At 37.0% G+C, this 19,797-nt stretch overlaps 1 protein-coding gene across 13 annotated transcripts in view; it reads left to right on the plus strand.

Annotated features, from left to right (window-relative positions):
* shot (dystonin-like protein short stop) overlaps nt 1-19,797 on the plus strand; it is a 300,260-nt gene that overhangs the window by 167,448 nt on the left and 113,015 nt on the right. For 12 of the 13 annotated variants that reach the window (XM_089710553.1, XM_089710550.1, XM_089710555.1 and 9 more), the window contains 14 exons: nt 1,484-1,671; nt 2,017-2,148; nt 2,527-2,696; nt 3,225-3,446; nt 4,232-4,436; nt 4,917-5,021; nt 5,302-5,420; nt 5,784-5,928; nt 6,898-7,014; nt 7,330-7,454; nt 10,267-10,495; nt 11,232-11,411; nt 13,471-13,563; nt 13,917-14,091. In XM_089710553.1, the coding sequence (XP_089566679.1) occupies nt 1,484-1,671; nt 2,017-2,148; nt 2,527-2,696; nt 3,225-3,446; nt 4,232-4,436; nt 4,917-5,021; nt 5,302-5,420; nt 5,784-5,928; nt 6,898-7,014; nt 7,330-7,454; nt 10,267-10,495; nt 11,232-11,411; nt 13,471-13,563; nt 13,917-14,091 (2,205 nt within the window). Of the gene's footprint in view, nt 1-1,483; nt 1,672-2,016; nt 2,149-2,526; nt 2,697-2,809; nt 2,850-3,224; nt 3,447-4,231; nt 4,437-4,916; nt 5,022-5,301; nt 5,421-5,783; nt 5,929-6,897; nt 7,015-7,329; nt 7,455-10,266; nt 10,496-11,231; nt 11,412-13,470; nt 13,564-13,916; nt 14,092-19,797 lie in introns of those variants that run through there. The other variant, XM_089710554.1, reaches the window with a different exon arrangement.

Here is a 19,797-nt window from a genome sequence, read left to right on the forward strand (position 1 = left end):
GAAATCTGACATCTTGAATCGAATGCATTGATTACTTGTGAATAAAAATCATCATAAATTAATAAATTCGATTGACAAATGTTTCAAATCCATATCGATTAATTCACTTTAATCGATGTTTTTAAGCAGGTTACCTCTCTTCGAAGATAAAATTGATAGACGTCAAATGTTGCCTATTAAATTGGCTCGACAATAGGAACATAGGTCGATAATTGAAACATAATATTCTCAACAAACATATCCAAAGTAATGGATTGAGTCACAAAGGAGAACCATCAGATTCCAGACAGGTCTTTACGAGCCATTGTTTACGCTCCGGTGACGTGTAACTAAATACCGTGACGTTGTCTGCACGTTGGTACTATATGAGTGTGTTTTATAGAATTCTTTATTTATTACGTCGTAGTGGTGAAATTGTAAAGGTACCCTTGTTACCTTAATTTTTATGCCATCTTTGCTAGCATACCTTTGAGAACCCAATAAAATATACAAAAAGTTTTACGCAATTAAAAGCAATCTGCAATGTTTTATAAATAATAGCATTAACTTCTAAATGTTTATCAATAATAAGTAGAGTAGGTCGAATTTTTCTGCAACCATAAATTTTTAAATATTATTATTTTTGGCTTTATTACACACACATCATTTTGTAGATTGTTAATAACAGTTCAATCTTCGTATACGGCCTTTTATGCTCGTTGATATAGAATCAATTCACATACGTTTTCCGTACTTTTATTCCACGTTTCAAGGGCGTCATTTCCTCCAAAGCAAGCAAGCGTAAATAATAGTTCTCTACTCAAGACAGTACTGTAATTTTACTCTTCACCTGTGTCGTTTGAACTCGTGTATCCTTTGGCATTTAACGTTGTCTATTGTTAGAATGTCTAGTGATGAAATAGGGCTGGATCACTATTGTCTATGTCTTTTTGTATTGTATGTTTAGTTGTTTGTGTATAGAATTGACAATGTTACTGATTGATATAGAATTTGCTGTAGTATAGGTACCTTAATAGAGTTTTCAACGGACTTAAAAAAGGAAGAGGTTCTAAAAGCTGGTGTCTGCAAGTCGTGGTCTAATTTAAATTGGGTTTACTTCTATTTGAAAGTGATGTAACTTTTTTGTTAAATATTATATTTCAAAGAACGATTATGTTTAGAAGTTATCAGGATGGTCCAATTTATTTCTGCTACATTCGTAACAATAGTTTCTTTTTTATCCCAATACACCTCTGTAATTTTTATTTTATACTGTAGTCTTTATTCTTTAATTCTGATTACTTTTTGATATAAATTCGTGTTTATATTGTTCATAGAAATATATCTTTCGCATTTACCAACCAACTTACCCAAATATTATACGTTGCCTCAAAGCCTATTTTTTCGATTCTATCCAATTTAAATTAATTAATCGCAAATTTTGATAACTATTATTACTACTGTATTTTGATTGGTGCTAAACAAAGTGCTCCATTCATTCCAGACGTCGACACACACGAACCGGACGAAAAGTCCCTCATCACATACATCTCATCCCTATACGAGACATTCCCCGAGCCGCCCGCTGTCCACCCGCTGTTCGACGCTGAGTCTCAGCGCCGCGCCGCTTCGTACACTGAGAACGCGGCGCAGCATCGCGCGTGGTTACACGAGAAATGCTCTCTTATGCAGGTAAGCTGGATATAAAAGTAAAATAAAAGGATATAATAGAGTGATTTGCTTTGGCCATTTCCATGATAATTTATAACGATAGGTGATGAAAATAGCTGTTCTTAAGATGTCCTAAAATATCAGGAATATGCTTGCACTTGACTTTTTCTGCAAGTATTTTTTACAAGATCAAGAAAATTGATAAAAGAGTTTATTTCATAAACAATATTGTGACCAGAATCTCAATGACAGACCATATTTTAAAGCATTTCTTGCTCAATTAATCCAATACAATCTTGTATTGGATTAATTGGATTAATTATTGGATTAATTAATATACTAAAATTTATACATTACATTTTCCAGGACCGTGCTTTCCCGTCAACTTTGATCGAAATGAAAAAGCTACTCAGCGAAAGCACGCGTTTCCGCAACGAGGAGGTGCCGCTCAGGCAGAGGGACAAACAGAAACTCTTCCATCAATACCGGGAGTTAGAGGTGAGCTTATTCAATCTGTAACATTTCAATCTCAAGTAATAAATCAGTTATTCAACTAGACTTCGTTTAGAAGCACTTTTGAATCGTTAAAATACAGAAAAATAATAATTTACCACTATAATTTTTTTTATGTATTATCTGTGGTGTTCATTATCTTTGGATTTCAATTAAAATAATGTTTAGAAGATACAGCTCTAAGGGTCTTTTTTATGGTATCGAGAAGGCATTTGATGTCAATTTTTCTTTTCCGTCTATTTGTACTTGTATTGTAACTTGCATTGTACAGTCTTGTTATTGCCAACTTTTTGTTCAATAATCATTAAAATGTCAATACCTAAAAACGTTTTATATTTTATTTTCGTACTCATTCGTTTACAGAAATACTTCGAAACGGTGGGCGAGATAGAGATAGAACCGACTTTAAGACCAGAAGCGCTAGAACAAGCGTGGTCGCGTCTGCTGATGGCGCAGCAGGAGCGCGAGAGAGACCTCTCTGATGAGATCCGCCGCCTCGAGCGGCTGCAGCGCTTGGCGGAGAAGCTGCACAGGTAAGAATAAAGTAGCAAGCGGCTGGAACCGCTGGAAGGGAAGAAATATTGACAGACGTAGTAGGGAGTGGGGAAGACAGCGGCTGTAACCGCTTAAAGGGGAGGAATATAGACACAGGGGTGGTTGCAGCGCTTGGCGGAGAAGCTGCACAGGTAAGCGGGGTATAGCAAGCGGCTGGAACCGCTGGAAGGGAAGAAATAGAGGTGGAAGTGGTAGCTGTATAGTTAATTAGGTTGGAAAAGCAGCTGAAACCGCTGGAAGGGAAAAATACTGCCAGACGTATCAGTGCAGATACAAAAACAGCGCTTGACGAAGAAGCTTCACAGTGGGTATAATACAAAGAAACAGAAAGTCAAGCAACAAATGTTATGTTTTTTTTAATTCTGGGGGCTAAAAGAACATCAGATCTATCCAACAATCTGCAGAGTTATTGTGTATTTAATCTGTACCATAATATTTCATGTCAATTTATCAAACATAATAAATCGACTGTAAAAACTGTATTTTGAACGTCTATTCATTTCCAGGGACATAAAACAAACAGAATCTACGCTAGACAGCGTCGAACGGCACATCGAAAGCGAGATCCGTCGCATGGAGCGCGGAGTGCATCCCGCTGAAGCGAAACTCGCGGCGGAACAGATCGAACATGAACTGCGTGCTACGGAACACACTATTAGGGAAATGTTCGCGGATGCGCAAGCGTTGAGAGACGGGAGATACCCGCAAGCTACGGAACTGCAGAGGAGGTTAGTAAATAAATAAATAAATAAATAAATAAATAAATATTATAGGACATTAATACACAAATCGACCTAGTCCCACAGTAAGCTCAATTAAGGCTTGTGTTGTGGGTACTAGGCGACGATAAATATAATATTTAATAAATACATATATAGATAACACCCAGACTCAAGAACAAATAATTGAGTTCATCACATAAATATTTGCCCTGACCGGGGATCGAACCCGGGACCGTCGGCTCAGTAGGCAGTTACTTTACCACTGCGCCAACCGCGTCGTCAGTAGTAGTAGTAGGAATAGTAAAATCTGTAGTATAGTTTGGTGTAAGGTTAGATTCGATATGATGATTATTATTAACATTGTGAATCTATCAGCAAGGTAGCTGTTAAGAGCTATGGCATTTTTTCAAACGAAATTATATAATAAAAATTTCATAGAAATTGAGAAACAAAATATTTCACACCAATCTTTTAATTTATTCAAGTTCAATGTGAAAATTATTTAAATCACAACATGCAGTTTTATTGAAATTTGTTACAAAAATCAATGATAAAGATTATAAACAAGGGACCCAGATTTGAACCTTGTGAAACACTTTATGTAATAGATATAGTATGGTAATAATTTCCATTTTTTTTACTATGTGAGATCTATTTAAAAAAATAAAGAATGCCAGTACAATAGATTACTGCGGATTTCTTCAAAGATTAATTTTCAAGTATACACGTGTGATTAACCTTATAGAAGGCTTTTTTAAAGTATAATTTGTTTAAATATTCTACCATTCCAGAGTACAACAAGTCCACGACCGGTGGCTGAACGCTCGTCAAGCGTTCACCGGGCGTCTGGTACCGAGACTGTCTTCTGTCCGTCTCCCCGTGCAGCAGACCACGGTCCGGCGGGAGACGCGCACGGTGCTAGAGACGAGGGTCCACGAGACAGACCCCAGCTTCCAGCAGCTGCATGACGCGACGCGCTGGTGCAAGGAGCGGCTGGTGAGTAGACCAGTAGACCGATAGACCAGTAGACCGATAAACCAGTAGACCAATAGACCAGTAGACTAATAAATCAATAGACCGGCAGGTAATGATAGTTGCAGTAGACCACAGTAGATAGATGTGGAAACAGCAAGTTTTTGAAAGAAAGTTGTAGCAAGCGCTTTGGCATTAGCAATTTTTAGTTAAAACAAATAAAAAATTAAAATTAGAAGGAATAGACAAGTTTTAAAGAGTACAGTATGGATATGGGACAGATTTTACTTCTGTTTCAGGGTTAAATTTTTCTTTACGAACAAAAATGAATACAATATTTCAGCAAAAAAAAATTCCTATAAATAATATTTTATCGAAATAACTTATGTTTCAGGGTTAAATTTTTCTTTACGAACAAAAATGAATACAATATTTCAGCAAAAAAAAATTCCTATAAATAATATTTTATCGAAATAACTTATTAATATATGAACTTTATTACAGAAAAAACTACACGAATCGGAGTACGGATCGGACTTACCGTCCGTACAGCACGAGTTGGACAAACATCAACGCGAACACAAACAGATCGATCAGTTCCATTCTAAGGTAAGATATTTGTTTAACTAGCTTCACGCACATGGTTTTACGTGTGCGCCTTTCATTGTAAAAAAATCCTATTTGTACTATTATTAATTACTCTGTAATATCATTTGTTTTTATTATAATTTATGCACGGGAAAACGTCAATTTTAAAGTATGTACAGTGCTGTATGTATAAAAAATACATCATTTTAATGCATTTTTTATGCATACAGCACTGTAATCATCACTTACTCTATAATAATACTTTCTCCATACATTTAACTAATAAATATTTTGTTTTCAGGTGGAACAATGCGTACACAACAGGTCGAATTTCAACGGCGAAGAATTGAATCTATACAACCAGCATTTGAGTCAGCTGCAGAAATCATACGCTGATTTACTTTCTACAAGCACTAAGCGGTAAGTAATTATATGTTAACTACTTTCAGGCGATATATTTGTTTTAGATTCTTCGAAACGCCCTTAAAAAAATTGCGTAGGTAATCTGTAATTTAATGCCGAACGCTTCAATTTTTTTTTCATTTATCATTTTATGATGATCACTGCATATTTTTTTTTTGTAATAGTCGATTTTTAGAAAAAAAATGTTGTAAAATACTTAAAAACAGGTCCTATCTATCTAGTCTAAAAGCAAGTCGTGTTTATATCGCTAATATTTAAAGTTAAAAACTTAATTAACCATCGAATCCACAGTATTCACTCTCAATATCGAGCCAATGTTTTAAAACCTTAATAATAAAAAAAAATAACTTTTTTTTTCAGTATCTCAGATCTAGACGCGCTCCAAGATTTCCTCCAATCAGCGACGGCGGAATTAAACTGGCTCAATGAAAAGGAACAAGTCGAATTGTCCCGCGATTGGGCAGACCCGCATATTAACTTACCTGCTGTACAACATTATTATGAGGTTTGTTGCTTTTTATATAATAAAAAAAAAAAAGATTTTTTTTTCTATTTTTTATGGTTTTGTAAATAAGCTATTGGAATAAATTTGTTACAACTGTTAAGCACCAATAAAAAAATTAAAATATTTAAACTTCTTTATGTACTTACATATAAAGATAATAATAATATGCTAATGTAGAAGACAAAATATGATTTACAAATGTTATGTTATACTTTGGTTGGTTATAATTTTATTTTCTTACCAACTAATTTAATTTTAAATATTCGTATAAATAACATTTTTTCTAGTCGAGAGTGATGAAAATGTAACATAAATTAGCGTGTTCGTGTAGTTGCAAAAAAAATTACATCAAAATAACAAAAAATATACCTAGATAAATTACGATTTTTTTTCATATTGTAAATAAAATAAGTAAGGATATAATAATTATAGTTTTCATACCTCATGTAAATGATCATTCACCACATTATCAAATAGCTATTGTTAAAAAATAAGTTGTTTTGTTAATATTTTATTTTCTTTCCGCGCAAGCATTCATTTGGAGACGATAGCGAGGTTTGTTTCACACGATTTATTTTTTATTTGTTTTAAGTATTTGTGTTTGTTATCTTTTTTGATCTATTTTAACGTGGTATCGAATTAGTATTACAAAAATGAAAAGTAATGTTAAATATTGTAAAAAAAAATCTACACATACTTTTTTATTAATTACTTATATTATTCTGAAATCGTCAAAATTTTTGACTTCTACAACAGAAGCGAAATAATTCTACACAAACATTTTAATGTCCCTGTTTCTATTATTATTTTTGTCTATGATAACTTTTAAGACACAAAACAATTTTATATTAACTGTCTGTTCCTAGATAAAATCTCATTTGAAATTACAAAAATAGCTGTCCCGCCATCCCACCACAGATAACATAAAATACACAAAAAAAACCTCTACTTTATTTTTTTTCCTACCAGCAATTGATGTCATCCCTCGAGAAGCGGGAACTACAGTTCAGCAATGTGATAGATAGAGGAGAAGCATTGATCGCACAACATCATCCGGCTATGAAAACCATAGAGTCGCATTTACAGGTATTTTTTTAGATTTGGATGTTTTTTCAGTAGTTTGGGAGTCGAATTTGCAGGTATTTTTTTTAGGATGATTTTCAAGTACTGAAAATAAGTGATTTTGAAAAATCATAGATTCGCGAATATATACAGATATACATATAAGAAAATCACTGTTTTGAAATAGTGTAGTACGTACCTACTTCAAATAGATCACCCCGTACTTAAAAATTATGAAAAATGTAATAAATGTTTTAAGACATGTTTTTCACAATTATGTATCTTCAAATTATGCAATTAAATAAATATTTTTCTATCTTAAATATATTTTATTCCAAGGTGATGCAATCTCAATGGGCGTGGGTGTTACAACTGACCCTCTGCCTTGAGACACATCTCAAGCACACGACACAATACCACAACTTCTTCGAGCAAGTCACCGATGCCGAGAAATGGATACAGAAGTAAGTTTTTTGTATTTTAAATTATCTATACTAATATTATAAAGCTGAAGAGTTTGTTTGTTTGAACGCGCTATTCTCGGGAACTACTGGTCCGATTTGAAAAATTCTTTCGGTGTTAGATAGCCCATTTATCGAGGAAGGTTATAAGCTATATATCATCACGCTAAGACCAACAGGAGTGGAGCCACGGGGGTGAAACCGCGCGGAGCAGCTAGTAGACAATAAATTTTAAATGTACATTCTAATAGGTTCAGTATAGATGTTTGTAAATCTTGCAAATTGTTTAGGTTCTTCTCCTAAACAGAAAGCAAAAAAATAAATAATGGTGGTGGTTTTTTTAGACACTTGAATAAGAACATATATTTTGTTGCAATGGTCGTTACTTACGCTTGCATTTGTATAGATCGTACTGTATCAATGTTAATCTTTATTCGATTCTTAGTTTAAAGTTTTAGGCCAGTAGAAATCGACACTAAAAACCCAAAATTCGCAAAACATGATGTAGTGCTGCATTTTTGGTATGTTGTTTGGACCATTTAGTGATGTAAATCCCAATTTGCAACTTAAAAAAAGTTGTGCTCGCTGCGCACCAGGTGATAAACTGCGAAAATTTTGGACTGTTTTCACTTTTTGCTCTAAAAGTCACAAACTATGCGTTTCCGACAAGTAAAATTCTAAGCTGTTGCGTTTTTCCCAAAAGTTTGAAATTTTTAGTTTTGTTCCCGATTGAAGCAAAATATTGGCAAAACTGCTCGTTCTATGAATTATTAATTTATTATAAACTAGCTTTCCACCCGCGGCATCGCCCGCGCAGTCAAAGAAAAACCCGCATAGTTCCCCTTCCCGTGGGATTTCCGGGATAAAACCTATCCTATGTCCTTTCTCGGGTATCAAAATATCTCCATACCAAATTTCATGCAAATTAGTTCAGTAGTTAAGGCGTGATTGAGTAACAGACAGACAGACAGAGTTACTTCCGCATTTATAATATTAGTATGGATTATAAATTTATTATTTACTAGCGGTCCGCCCCAGCTTCGCCCGTGGTACATATTTCGCAATAATATAGGTAGCCTATGTTCTTTCTCAGGGTCTGTATCTCCCATCCTCACCACTTCCATCTTCCCCAATCCTCCCAACCGTCATCCTCCCCACTCCCATCCTCCCCACTCCCCACTCCTATCCTCCCCACTCCCATATCCCATCCTCCCACATTCCATCCTCCCCACTCCCCACTCCCACATTTCATCCTCCCCCCTCCCATCCTCCCACATCCCACCCTCCCACATCCCGACCTCCCACATCCCATGCTCCCATATCCCATCCTCCCACATTCCACCCTCCCACATCCCACCCTCCCAATTCCCATCCTCCCACATTCCACCCTTCCACATCCCACCCTCCCAATTCCCATCCTCCCACATTCCATCCTCCATCCTCCCCACTTCCATCCTCCCCACGTCCATCCTCCCCACTTCCATCCTCCCCACTTCCATCCTCCCCACGTCCATCCTCCCCACTCCCATCCTCCCACACCCATCCTTCCGACTCCCATCCTCCCATACTCCCACATCCCATCCTCCCCACTCCCATCCTCCCATACTCCCACATCCCATCCTCTCCACTCCCATCCTCCCACATTCCACCCTCCCACATCCCACCCTCCCAATTCCCATCCTCACACATCCCATCCTCCCTACTCCCATCCTCCCCACTTCCATCCTCCCCACTCCCATCCTCCCACATTCCACCCTCCCACATTCCACCCTCCCACATTCCACCCTCCCACATTCCACCCTCCCAATTCCCATCCTCCCCACTTCCATCCTTTCCGCTCCCATCCTCCCACATACCATCCTCCCCATTTCCATCCTCCCCACTTCCATCCTCCCCACTTCCATCCTCCCCACTCCCATCCTCCCTACTCCCATCCTCCCTACTCCCATCCTCCCTACTCCCATCCTCCACCATCCTCCCCAATCCCATCCTCCCACAGTCCATCTTACCCACTACCATCCTCCCACATTCCACCCTCCCACATCCCACCCTCCCAATTCCCATCCTCCCACATTCCATCCTCCCTACTCCCATCCTCCCCACTTCCATCCTCCCCACTCCCATCCTCCCACAGTCCATCTTACCCACTACCATTCTCCCCACTCCCATCCTCCCACATCTCATCCTCCCACATCCCATGCTCCCATATCCCATCCTCCCACATCCCATGCTCCCATATTCCATCCTCCCACATCCCATCCTACCCACTCCCATCCTCCCACATTCCATCCTCCCACTTTCCATCCTCTCACATTCCATCCTCCCCACTCCCATCCTCCTCACACCCATCCTCCCTACTCCCCCCTCCCACATCCCGTCCTCCCCGCTCCCATCCTCCCAACTCCCATCCTAACCGAATGATTTATTAGTGAAGGTAGAATTGTATGAAATGTTATGACCATTAAGGGCCGATTTTTCAATGCTTGGATAAAACTTATCCGTCCAATAAAGTATTACACGATAATATTAAAATATCACGTAAACTGTCAAATACGGGCAATTAGAATACGTTTTTAAAATGGTAGTTTTATACATTATTCGGTCTTATTTATTTTGCTTTCATTTTCTATCTCATATTCGTACACTTAGACATAGACATAGACACACATTTATTTACAATCAATAACACACACAACAACTGACAAATAATAACAAAACACAGAACATTACAAAATAAAGAAATAAAAGCAATAAATAGTTGTTATTATGTGCTATGGCTGTAAAATGGCACTTAAATATTCTGTATCATCCACAGGCGAGAAGAAGCCCTCAACACGACATTCTCCCAATCTGAATTCACTCTAGATGGAGGGGAGAGGTTACTAAAGGGAATGCAAGAACTACGCGAAGAACTTAACGAGCAAGGGGCGTTAGTAGCTCGCCTGGTGGAAGACGCCCAGACGGTTAGGCCTGTCAAGTTGCGGCGGGCTCCACTCACAAGGCCGATTAGGGCGGAAACCGTGTGCGCTTATAAGCATGCTAATGTAAGTAGATATGAGGTTTTTTTTTTGCAGTGAAAACTTCTTTAGCGGCGTTGAGCACTTTTTCTGTAATGGGTATAAAATCTTAAACTCGCGTCAGGACACGTGACCTGATCGAAAAAGCGTAAGACGTAATATCATACATGCTCAACGTTAATAATCACTTCTGCCGGCACTCCCGGAGTGCAACCCGTCTTTTTTTTTATAAAATTAATTGTTGGGCACATTTTTTTAATTCACGTTCACACACGTTCACGTTCATAAAGTCGGTGTTAACATTTTTGAAGATTTTTGGAATGTCAGCGTTAAGCATTTTGAACGTGTTTTGATACTAGATAATATAGTCAGCATTAAAATTTTGAACATTTTTTGATAATGGATAATATTGTCAGTGTTAACATTTTGACTTTTTATTAAAGTCACCGTCATTAGCTCGTTCATCAATATACTTATTGTCACTCTCTTTTTTTGGTTTTGATGCTGATTTATGTTTTTTTTTGAAGTGAAAACTTCTTTAGCGGCGTTGGGTATAAAATCTTAAACTCGCGTCAGGACACGTGACCTGATCGAAAAAGCGTAAGACGGATACCATTCCAAAATATCAAACATGCTCAACGTTAATAATCAAGTTTTCACTTCTGCCGGCACTCCCCCAGTGCAACCCGTCTTTTTTTTTGGTTTTGATGCTGATTTAAATATGTTTTTTTCTTATGTCAAGGACAATAAATTCCTCCCACAGATCGCGATCGAGAAAGGCACAGCAGTAACAGTAACAGACAATTCCGGGCGTGTACGCTGGCGTGTACGGCTCGGTGGAGCGGGCACGGAGGCGCAGCTGCCGGGAGCAGTGCTCGCGCTGCCGCCGCCCTGCCAGCGGGCGCAGGATGCGGCTGAGCGCCTGCGGGCACAGTATGACCGGGTGAGTGGCTTAGTGACATTGCCTGGCAGAGATGGCTTTGAGCCATAAGGCCGCCATTTGTACATTTTAAATGGTTTTGTTTTATGTATTTTTATTTTAGTATATGTACAATAAAGAGTAAATAAATAACATTGGAATACCCCTTATAGTAAAAAAAACATTATATTTGTTAACAAATTTTACATATTCGGTTCACAATTTCGCTATGTCTTCTGAACCTGTGTCTCAGAAGTACACAGTATGACTTGTATAATACGCCAAAATGTGTATTATATCAGCCAAGCTGCGTACTATTTAGGTTTGATTGCGTATATTAATCAGCATAGCTGTTCGATGCAGCAAAGTCAGTACAATACGCAATACAACCGGTAAAGTATACAGTATAGTCGGTAGAGTACGCAGCACGACAAAATATGGTACTCAACAAAATATAGTACACAGCACGGCTGTAATAGTACGCAGCTCGGCTGTTATTTTACGCAGCACAGCTGTTATGCTACGCAGCACGGCTGTTATAGTACGCAGCACGGCTGTTATAGTACGCAGCACGGCTGTTATAGTACGCAGCACGGCTGTTATAGTACGCAGCACGGCTGTTATAGTACGCAGCACGGCTGTTATAGTACGCAGCACGGCTGATATAGTACGCAGCATGGCTGTTATAGTACGCATCACGGCTGTTATGCTACGCAGCACGGCTGTTATAGTACGCAGCACGGCTGTTATAGTACGCAGCACGGCTGTTATAGTACGCAGCACGGCTGTTATAGTACGCAGCACGGCTGTTATAGTACGCAGCACGGCTGTTATAGTACGCAGCACGGCTGTTATAGTACGCAGCACGGCTGTTATAGTACGCAGCACGGCTGTTATAGTACGCAGCACGGCTGTTATAGTACGCAGCACGGCTGTTATAGTACGCAGCACGGCTGTTATAGTACGCAGCACGGCTGTTATAGTACGCAGCACGGCTGTTATGCTACGCAGCACGGCTGTTATAGTACGCAGCACGGCTGTTATAGTACGCAGCACGGCTGTTATAGTACGCAGCACGGCTGTTATAGTACGCAGCACGGCTGTTATAGTACGCAGCACGGCTGTTATAGTACGCAGCACGGCTGTTATAGTACGCAGCACGGCTGTTATAGTACGCAGCACGGCTGTTATAGTACGCAGCACGGCTGTTATAGTACGCAGCACGGCTGTTATAGTACGCAGCACGGCTGATATAGTACGCAGCATGGCTGTTATAGTACGCATCACGGCTGTTATACTACGCAGCACGGCTGTTATAGTACACAGCACGGCTGTTACAATACGCATTTTTTTATGAATTATCACACACCTGTTATCCAAAAATCGCTAGAAATGAAAACAAATCAAATGTTTTAAATTCACAGCTATTGAAGCATAGTAGTTCACACAACGTTATTCGACTCAGTAAAATTGTGTACAACCCGGTTACAATATCTGTGGACCTGGCTTCGATGACGTCACGTCGCGAACGCAACGAAATTGAACCGTAATGACGCGCCCGCGGGCGAGCGCGGGGAGGTAAAGGGGAACGGGAAGGGGCTCCGCATTCCAGCGAGGTCCACAGATATTGTAACCGAGTTGTACTATAATTCTATAATCGATAATGTTTTACGTGCATAATAAACTTTGATCTTAATGACTCACATAAATATAAATAAAGCACTTAATTAAGCAAAACAAAATATTGATAACTAATTCCATCCATATTTTGTCAGTTAATTGTTTGTGTGTGCATCAAGCTGTGTGTTCCGTGCTGATATTCGATTTATACATATACTAAAACCTTTCCCTTGAACCATTTCTACCTTTTAAAAAGCATCAAAATTTGTTGCGTAATTTTAAAGATCTAAGCATACAGACACACAGACGGCGAAAAGTGACTTTGTTTTATACTATGTAGTAATAAAAAAGTGCTAAATTAGATAAAATATAGATAATATACTTCAAAATATTGACAGAAATGTGTCTGTGTGTGTGTCGAGTTATGTGTTTTGTGTTAATAGTGTTGTTCTTCTGTGTAAAGGTGATACAGCTATGGCAGAGGAAGCAACTGCGCATGCGTCAGAATATGATCTTCGCTACAATTAAGGTGGTGAAGGGATGGGATTTCCCGCAGGTGGGATTTTTTTTTTACGTACAGTAGGAAATAAAAGTAAAATATTCGGTTGTTGATTTCTGTAAGTTGTAATTTATGAAGTTAGTTAAATATTATAATTTTTTTTTCTCATTTGGATGTATCCTTAACTACTTTATCAAAGCTTTAATTTCGTAATCGATTTATTTTTATTCTTTAAAAATTTATATAGATGAAATAAAAAATGTCACATCATCGCATTTTTTTTGTATGTTGAACAGGCCTAATTTCTTTACAACATTTTTGAAATAGATTTTTTTATTATTTATGAATAGGCAACATATTTGGGATATTATTAATTTCCGTAATTATATGTTTTATGTTTGTTTAACCAGTTCGTAGCGATGGGCGCGGAACAGAGACAAGCGATACGCCGTGCGCTCAACGAAGACGCTGAGAAGTTACTAGCTGAGGGTGATCCGGCTGATCCACAATTGAGGCGGTTGAGACGAGAGATAGATGAGGTCAACCGGCTGTTCGATGAGTTCGAGAGGAGAGCGCGGGCTGAAGGTAAGTGGAAATAGAAAATTACAAAAAATTACGAAAAATGTGAAAAAATAGGGTAGTTGTAAAAGTTGTAAAATAAAGACGCGAGCGTCTAGTTTTAAGTGAAATTTAGCTGAAAAAAGTAACAAAAAATGTTAGGATAGATAAGTAGTAAGCTGAGGGCTGAAGGTAAAAGAAGGCAATTAGAAATAGAAACAATAGATTAAAAATAACACAAAAATTAGAAATAATAGTGCTCTTGTTTGTAAAAAACGTTCACGAACCGAGTTCTTGGACTGAATGATAAATACTTCAACAAAAATAAACTTACCGCATACAAAATTTCATTTTTTTTTATTCGTAAATTAAGTAGATAGTTATTAAGTTTAATAAAAAAAAATTACTTGTAACATATTTTAAATTATCATCAAATCTATAACATTTCAACTGAAACGGAGTCAGGGCGAACAACTAGTTTTAATCAAGCTCTTCATATAAAAATACGATTGTCAAAATTCTAGGAATTCGATAATTGGCCTTGGTACTGATGTTAAAACAATTGAATAATTGTCGTCTTTTTTCTGAGTGGGTTACGAGAATTCTTTGGCCAAATTAAAAGTGTAATTAAAGTAATTGCCGCTTAAAGGTTACAACATTTATCTTTTGGGTTATGTGAAAGAAATGTCCTTTTTCAGTTCAAAGTGTTTTTAAACTGAAAGGAAATTGAAAAGCTACAAAAATACAATACAGTGACTTTTTTTATGAAAAAAGAGCGTGTGCTTGAAGTGAAACCGCTTTGACAAGATTCAAATTCGTCGCCTTACTCCATGACGTGACGGTTTGCCATGACGCGACCTTGAATTTTTGCTCTCAACGCGCCTTAAAAAAAATTGTTTGCACCTCAAAAATATCACACACAATATTATAACAGAGATCTTTTTCAAAAAGTTTCCAAAGTAACATTGAGAATTTAATATCTTTAAATGAACTTGCATAATATCGAGGACTAAAATAGCACAATTACCATAAATATGAATTTATCTGTTATATTGGTTCAATGATAATAAAGCGCATTCGATTAATTAACAGCAATCATTTGCCTTGTTTACAAGTGCAAGTGACAGTTTGATAAATCATTTGTTTATTTATTTAACTAGATAGAAATAAATAAAGTTGTTATTTTAAGCATTCAGGGTTTAAATTTGAACATTTTCAAATTTGGCTAGATTAAATAACAAGTCTATAAAAATATATTTCAGTAAAACAACTTGCTAGAACATGAAATCTATCATAACCCAAAAGATATGCATATTTTGGGCTCTCTCTCTCTCTTCAGCCTTTTTCCGTCCACTGTTGGACATAGGCCTCTCCTAAGGCACGCCATAGAGCTCGGTCTTCAGCTTTTAGCCGCCATTGAGTACCAGCAACCCTGCGTATATCGTCGCTCCATCTTGCTACAGGGCGCCCTACACATTTTGGGCTACGACAGATCTTCTTATATATAAAAATGAATCGCAAAATGTGTTGGTAAGCGCATAACTCGAGAACGGCTGAACCGATTTTGATAATTCTTTTTTTATTATATTCCTTGAAGTACGAGGATGGTTCTTATGTAGAGAAAACGTAAACATGTACCACGGGCGAAGCCGGGGCGGACCGCTAGTTAATAATAAAATAATCCATCCAACATTATATATTTTTCTATTTCGCCACAGTACAAAATACCAACCAAAGTAAGGCGATGATTATGGCATGTCACTTGGGAATAACGTAGCTTTCTCTTTAAACTATTTCCATATTAATAAAATCTTTCCCCTGTAAAAATTTATTCCAATACATACTTTAAAAATGTCAAGACCAATCCATTGCCTGCCATATCCGTACAATATTTATATACTTCCGCGCACGTGAAGTTGAATTAAAAATAAAGTTATTAGTGTCGTCTCACAAGCGATCGGGTCGACAGCGCGCGCGCATCCTACGGGATAGCACAGTATTACCATTATTTCCTACAGTAAGGAATCGCCTTTGATGTCGCGCGATGCCGCCGCCAGCGTAGGTACTTACGCTGCCACACGAAAATACGCTAGGGTTGCAACAAATGGGAAATAAAACAATTGTGATTTTTAATATTATGATGAAATCTTTATTCATATGTACATTCAAAATAATTGCGATTATTAAATCTGATGTAATTATTTGTTCATAAATATATAATTACAGATATTGCACTGCTAAATATTATTTACGTGGACACTTTATTTTTGGATGTTCTTAATTGTATATTATAACATTTAACTAAGTAATGCATTCGCATTGGGATGTACAATCTGATTAGAAAATAATGAGTACAACATATATACATAGCTTTGATTTTAATTCAACAGATACGATTAATACAATCTTTCTGAAATATTGTTTCCTTCTGGGATTTCAATGTAGATTTACATCCGTAAACCGAACAGTTTGTGCGCGCCATAATAGAATATGTAAGTACCTATGTATAATAAAATTATTACACAAAAAATACGACTGCGTCATCCTTTCGCGCTAGGTAAAGCAAACTAAGCGTGTTTGCTTTACGCGGCCCGCGTCGCCCGACCCCCGCCAGTTCCCCTCCGTTTCTCTGCACAAGTACATTCGTCGCACTACTGTAGGAAATAATGGTAATACTGTGGGGATAGTTTGCAATTAGTGTCGTGCGTAGTGCGTAGTTGGTAGTATAGTTTGGACTGGGTGCATTGTTTTCTTACTATTGTTGTGGTAGGAAATGAAAAATTGAAATTAAAAAAATATACCGGCCGAATTGATCCTCCTTTTTTGAAGTCGGTTAAAAAAATGTTTTTGTGAAATTTTTGTAGATTTTAAACAAAATAACTTTTTATTATGAATTAAATTTTATTAGAATTTCTGTGACCTGTTTTTTAAATCGGTATATTTTTTTGTGGTGAAAAGTAAAAAAAAATACACTTTTGAGTCGATTTTTTTTAAATGACCCACAATATAAATAATTCTTACTTCAATTATGTTGAAAAATATGAATCTGATTTCCTAAATAAATTGTTTAAAAATGACTAATTTTTATATACGCACAATTATTAAGGTTTAAATGTTTTTGCTAGAACTAAAATAAACTATTAGGGCACGTGCAAATTTTTCTATTTCCTCGGAGAATCGTAATCAATAGTAATGCATTGATAATCTAATAATAAATCGAAGCAATCGCCAAAGAAAATATCGAAAGTGCGAATAAATTAGAACTGAAAGTAAACAATAGTGAATATTGTAATTTGAGCCTTATTTCAATGGAATAGAGTTGAAATGAAGAGGATAAAGCGAATATTTTCTTTTGGAAAGGGAGGTGAGTTTTCATTTAATAAACAATTTTACTTTGTATGTCTTGTTTATTATATTTAATACTAGCTGCTCGCCCGGCTACGTTCAGGTAGATATTTAAAAAAAAATTGCAGTTATTATCCTTTGCCTAATTGAGACAAATCCAACAAAAGCAAAAAGCATTAAATTCCGTTTAGCCGTTCTTGAGTTGAATAATATGTTTGACTGCTGCTAAATAACCAATAACAAGTGATTCTTAAACACAGAAATTGATGGAATCAGTAATATGCACAAACATTTTTTTGTAACTAGACATCGTAAACAACTCTTCTAAAATAAGACACTCAAACTATATTTCACGACAGTTTTCTATTATCATGAACTATTTTCTCTCTTTACAAAAAATAATTCCTACATTATTAGCAACTAGAGGTCCGCCCCGGCCTCGCCCGTGGTACATATTTCACAATAAAAGGTAGCCTATGTCCTTTCTCGGGTATCAAAATATCTCCATACCAAATTTCATGCAAATTGGTTCAGTAGTTAAGGCGTGATTGAGTAACAGACAGACAGACAGAGTTACTTTCGCATTTATAATATTAGTAAGGATTTGTCATATAAAAACGGATTTAAAATAATGCCCTGATGTCAAGGCGACTCTACGTTTTGGAAATAATATCTAACGAGATATACTTACCTGTTAGATAATATCTTGGCTCGTATGGGCAAGGAAAGCCACAGGCATTTAGCTTGTAAATAAATATGTATTAACAAATAAAACTAGCGGTCTGCCCCGGCCTCGATCGTAGTACATAAATAGACCACTCAGGGATCCGGTACATATTAAACAGTCAATGAATTTTTGAATTCGTTCTTGTAGTTTAACAAACAATTCTTCTTGTATTATTTTTTTACTTATATTATAAACGTAAAAATTTGTGAGAAAGGATGTATGTATGTTCATCTTTCATTCGAAAACCGCTGAAAAGATTTTTTTTATACTTGGCAGTGATGTAGCATACAGAACAACACATAGCTATAGAAATGCTTGCTTTTGCCCTTCAGCACAGATTAGATTTGGGTTCGTTTTCGGCTGAAACCGCGCGGCAAAGCTAGTAGATACATAAATCATCTTTTTACAAATCTCGTAAGACGTTCCATCTCTATAATAGAGCTGACGTCATACGGTCATAGCTCTATTTAGATAGTAATCTGAAGTAATCAAGCTAATGGCTATGTAGTATAGATGTTCGCTAAATGGCCACATTCATAGTATGAATTTCATATCAATGTCAAAGGGAATAGCGATAAAATTGCGTCTTTTGAACTGTAAATCCGTTAATCTATAAACTTTAATATTATAAAGCTGAATAGTTTGTTTAAACGCGCTCATCTCAGGAACTACTGGTCCGATTTGAAAAATTATTTCGGTGTTAGATAGCCCATTTATCGAGGAAGGTTATAGGTTAGAAGGTTATAGTTATATGACTAAAAGGTGTGGAGCAACGGGGGTGAAACCGCGGGGAGCAGCTAGTATACATATATATCTAATTACTATAATAACTTCTTAGGCAGACGGTAGAGATGATTAAGAGTTGAGCACTACCCTAAACTAATATAAGAAATATGATTTACACAGTTCCTCGATTACATGTTTCCATAAAGACTTAAAGGGTCCAAAGTACTCCAATTATTGGTCAAAAGGTCACATGACATCACCGAAACACAAGGAGTGGGCGAAACGCTCTAGGTGTCAAAGTTAATACAATGTAGTATTAGAATTTATGTCATGTCTCCTTCGTAATTGATAGGTATTTTACTCGTGAGATAATAATTAATTAAATGTATATTGTTCCTTTCGCAATTTCATGTAAAAAGAGCGTGTGTACCGAGGACACTATTACCACACCCCGGACACTCCATATAAAATGATCGTTTTGACAGTCACACTATAGAGACTGCAAATGTGTGCGTTAACGCTTTATGGTTGGCACATTTGTGACTAGCGTAAAAAAAAATTCGCGTTTTTCTGATGAAATACATCCATAAACAGCACAATATCTAACCATTTTCTACGAAAAACGATAATCACAAATCCAAAATAATAAAATTACTTTAAGTCAATTTGATTAATGTTGTCAATCTTCGTTGCGTATCGTCCTTGCAGAAAAATATGGCCCATTTTATGTCTGATCGCGCGGGGGTGAGGTAAGTTTAATTTTGGCGGGGGGCGGAGAGTGTCCGTTCTGTAGCGTTTAGCTACTATTAAGTATTCTGTGCTATTACCATAATAATTTTCAAATCCGAAAGTTTAAATATGTTTGAATTGCGAAGATGTTCGTTACTTTGTCATAACTACTGAAACGATTTGGATAAAACTTCCTCTTGGGTACC

Source organism: Colias philodice, chromosome 25 (assembly GCF_061535455.1).
Source record: "Colias philodice isolate Cphi_HAF_F1 chromosome 25, ilColPhil1 Martin Lab GWU primary, whole genome shotgun sequence".
Lineage (NCBI taxonomy): Eukaryota > Metazoa > Arthropoda > Insecta > Lepidoptera > Pieridae > Colias > Colias philodice.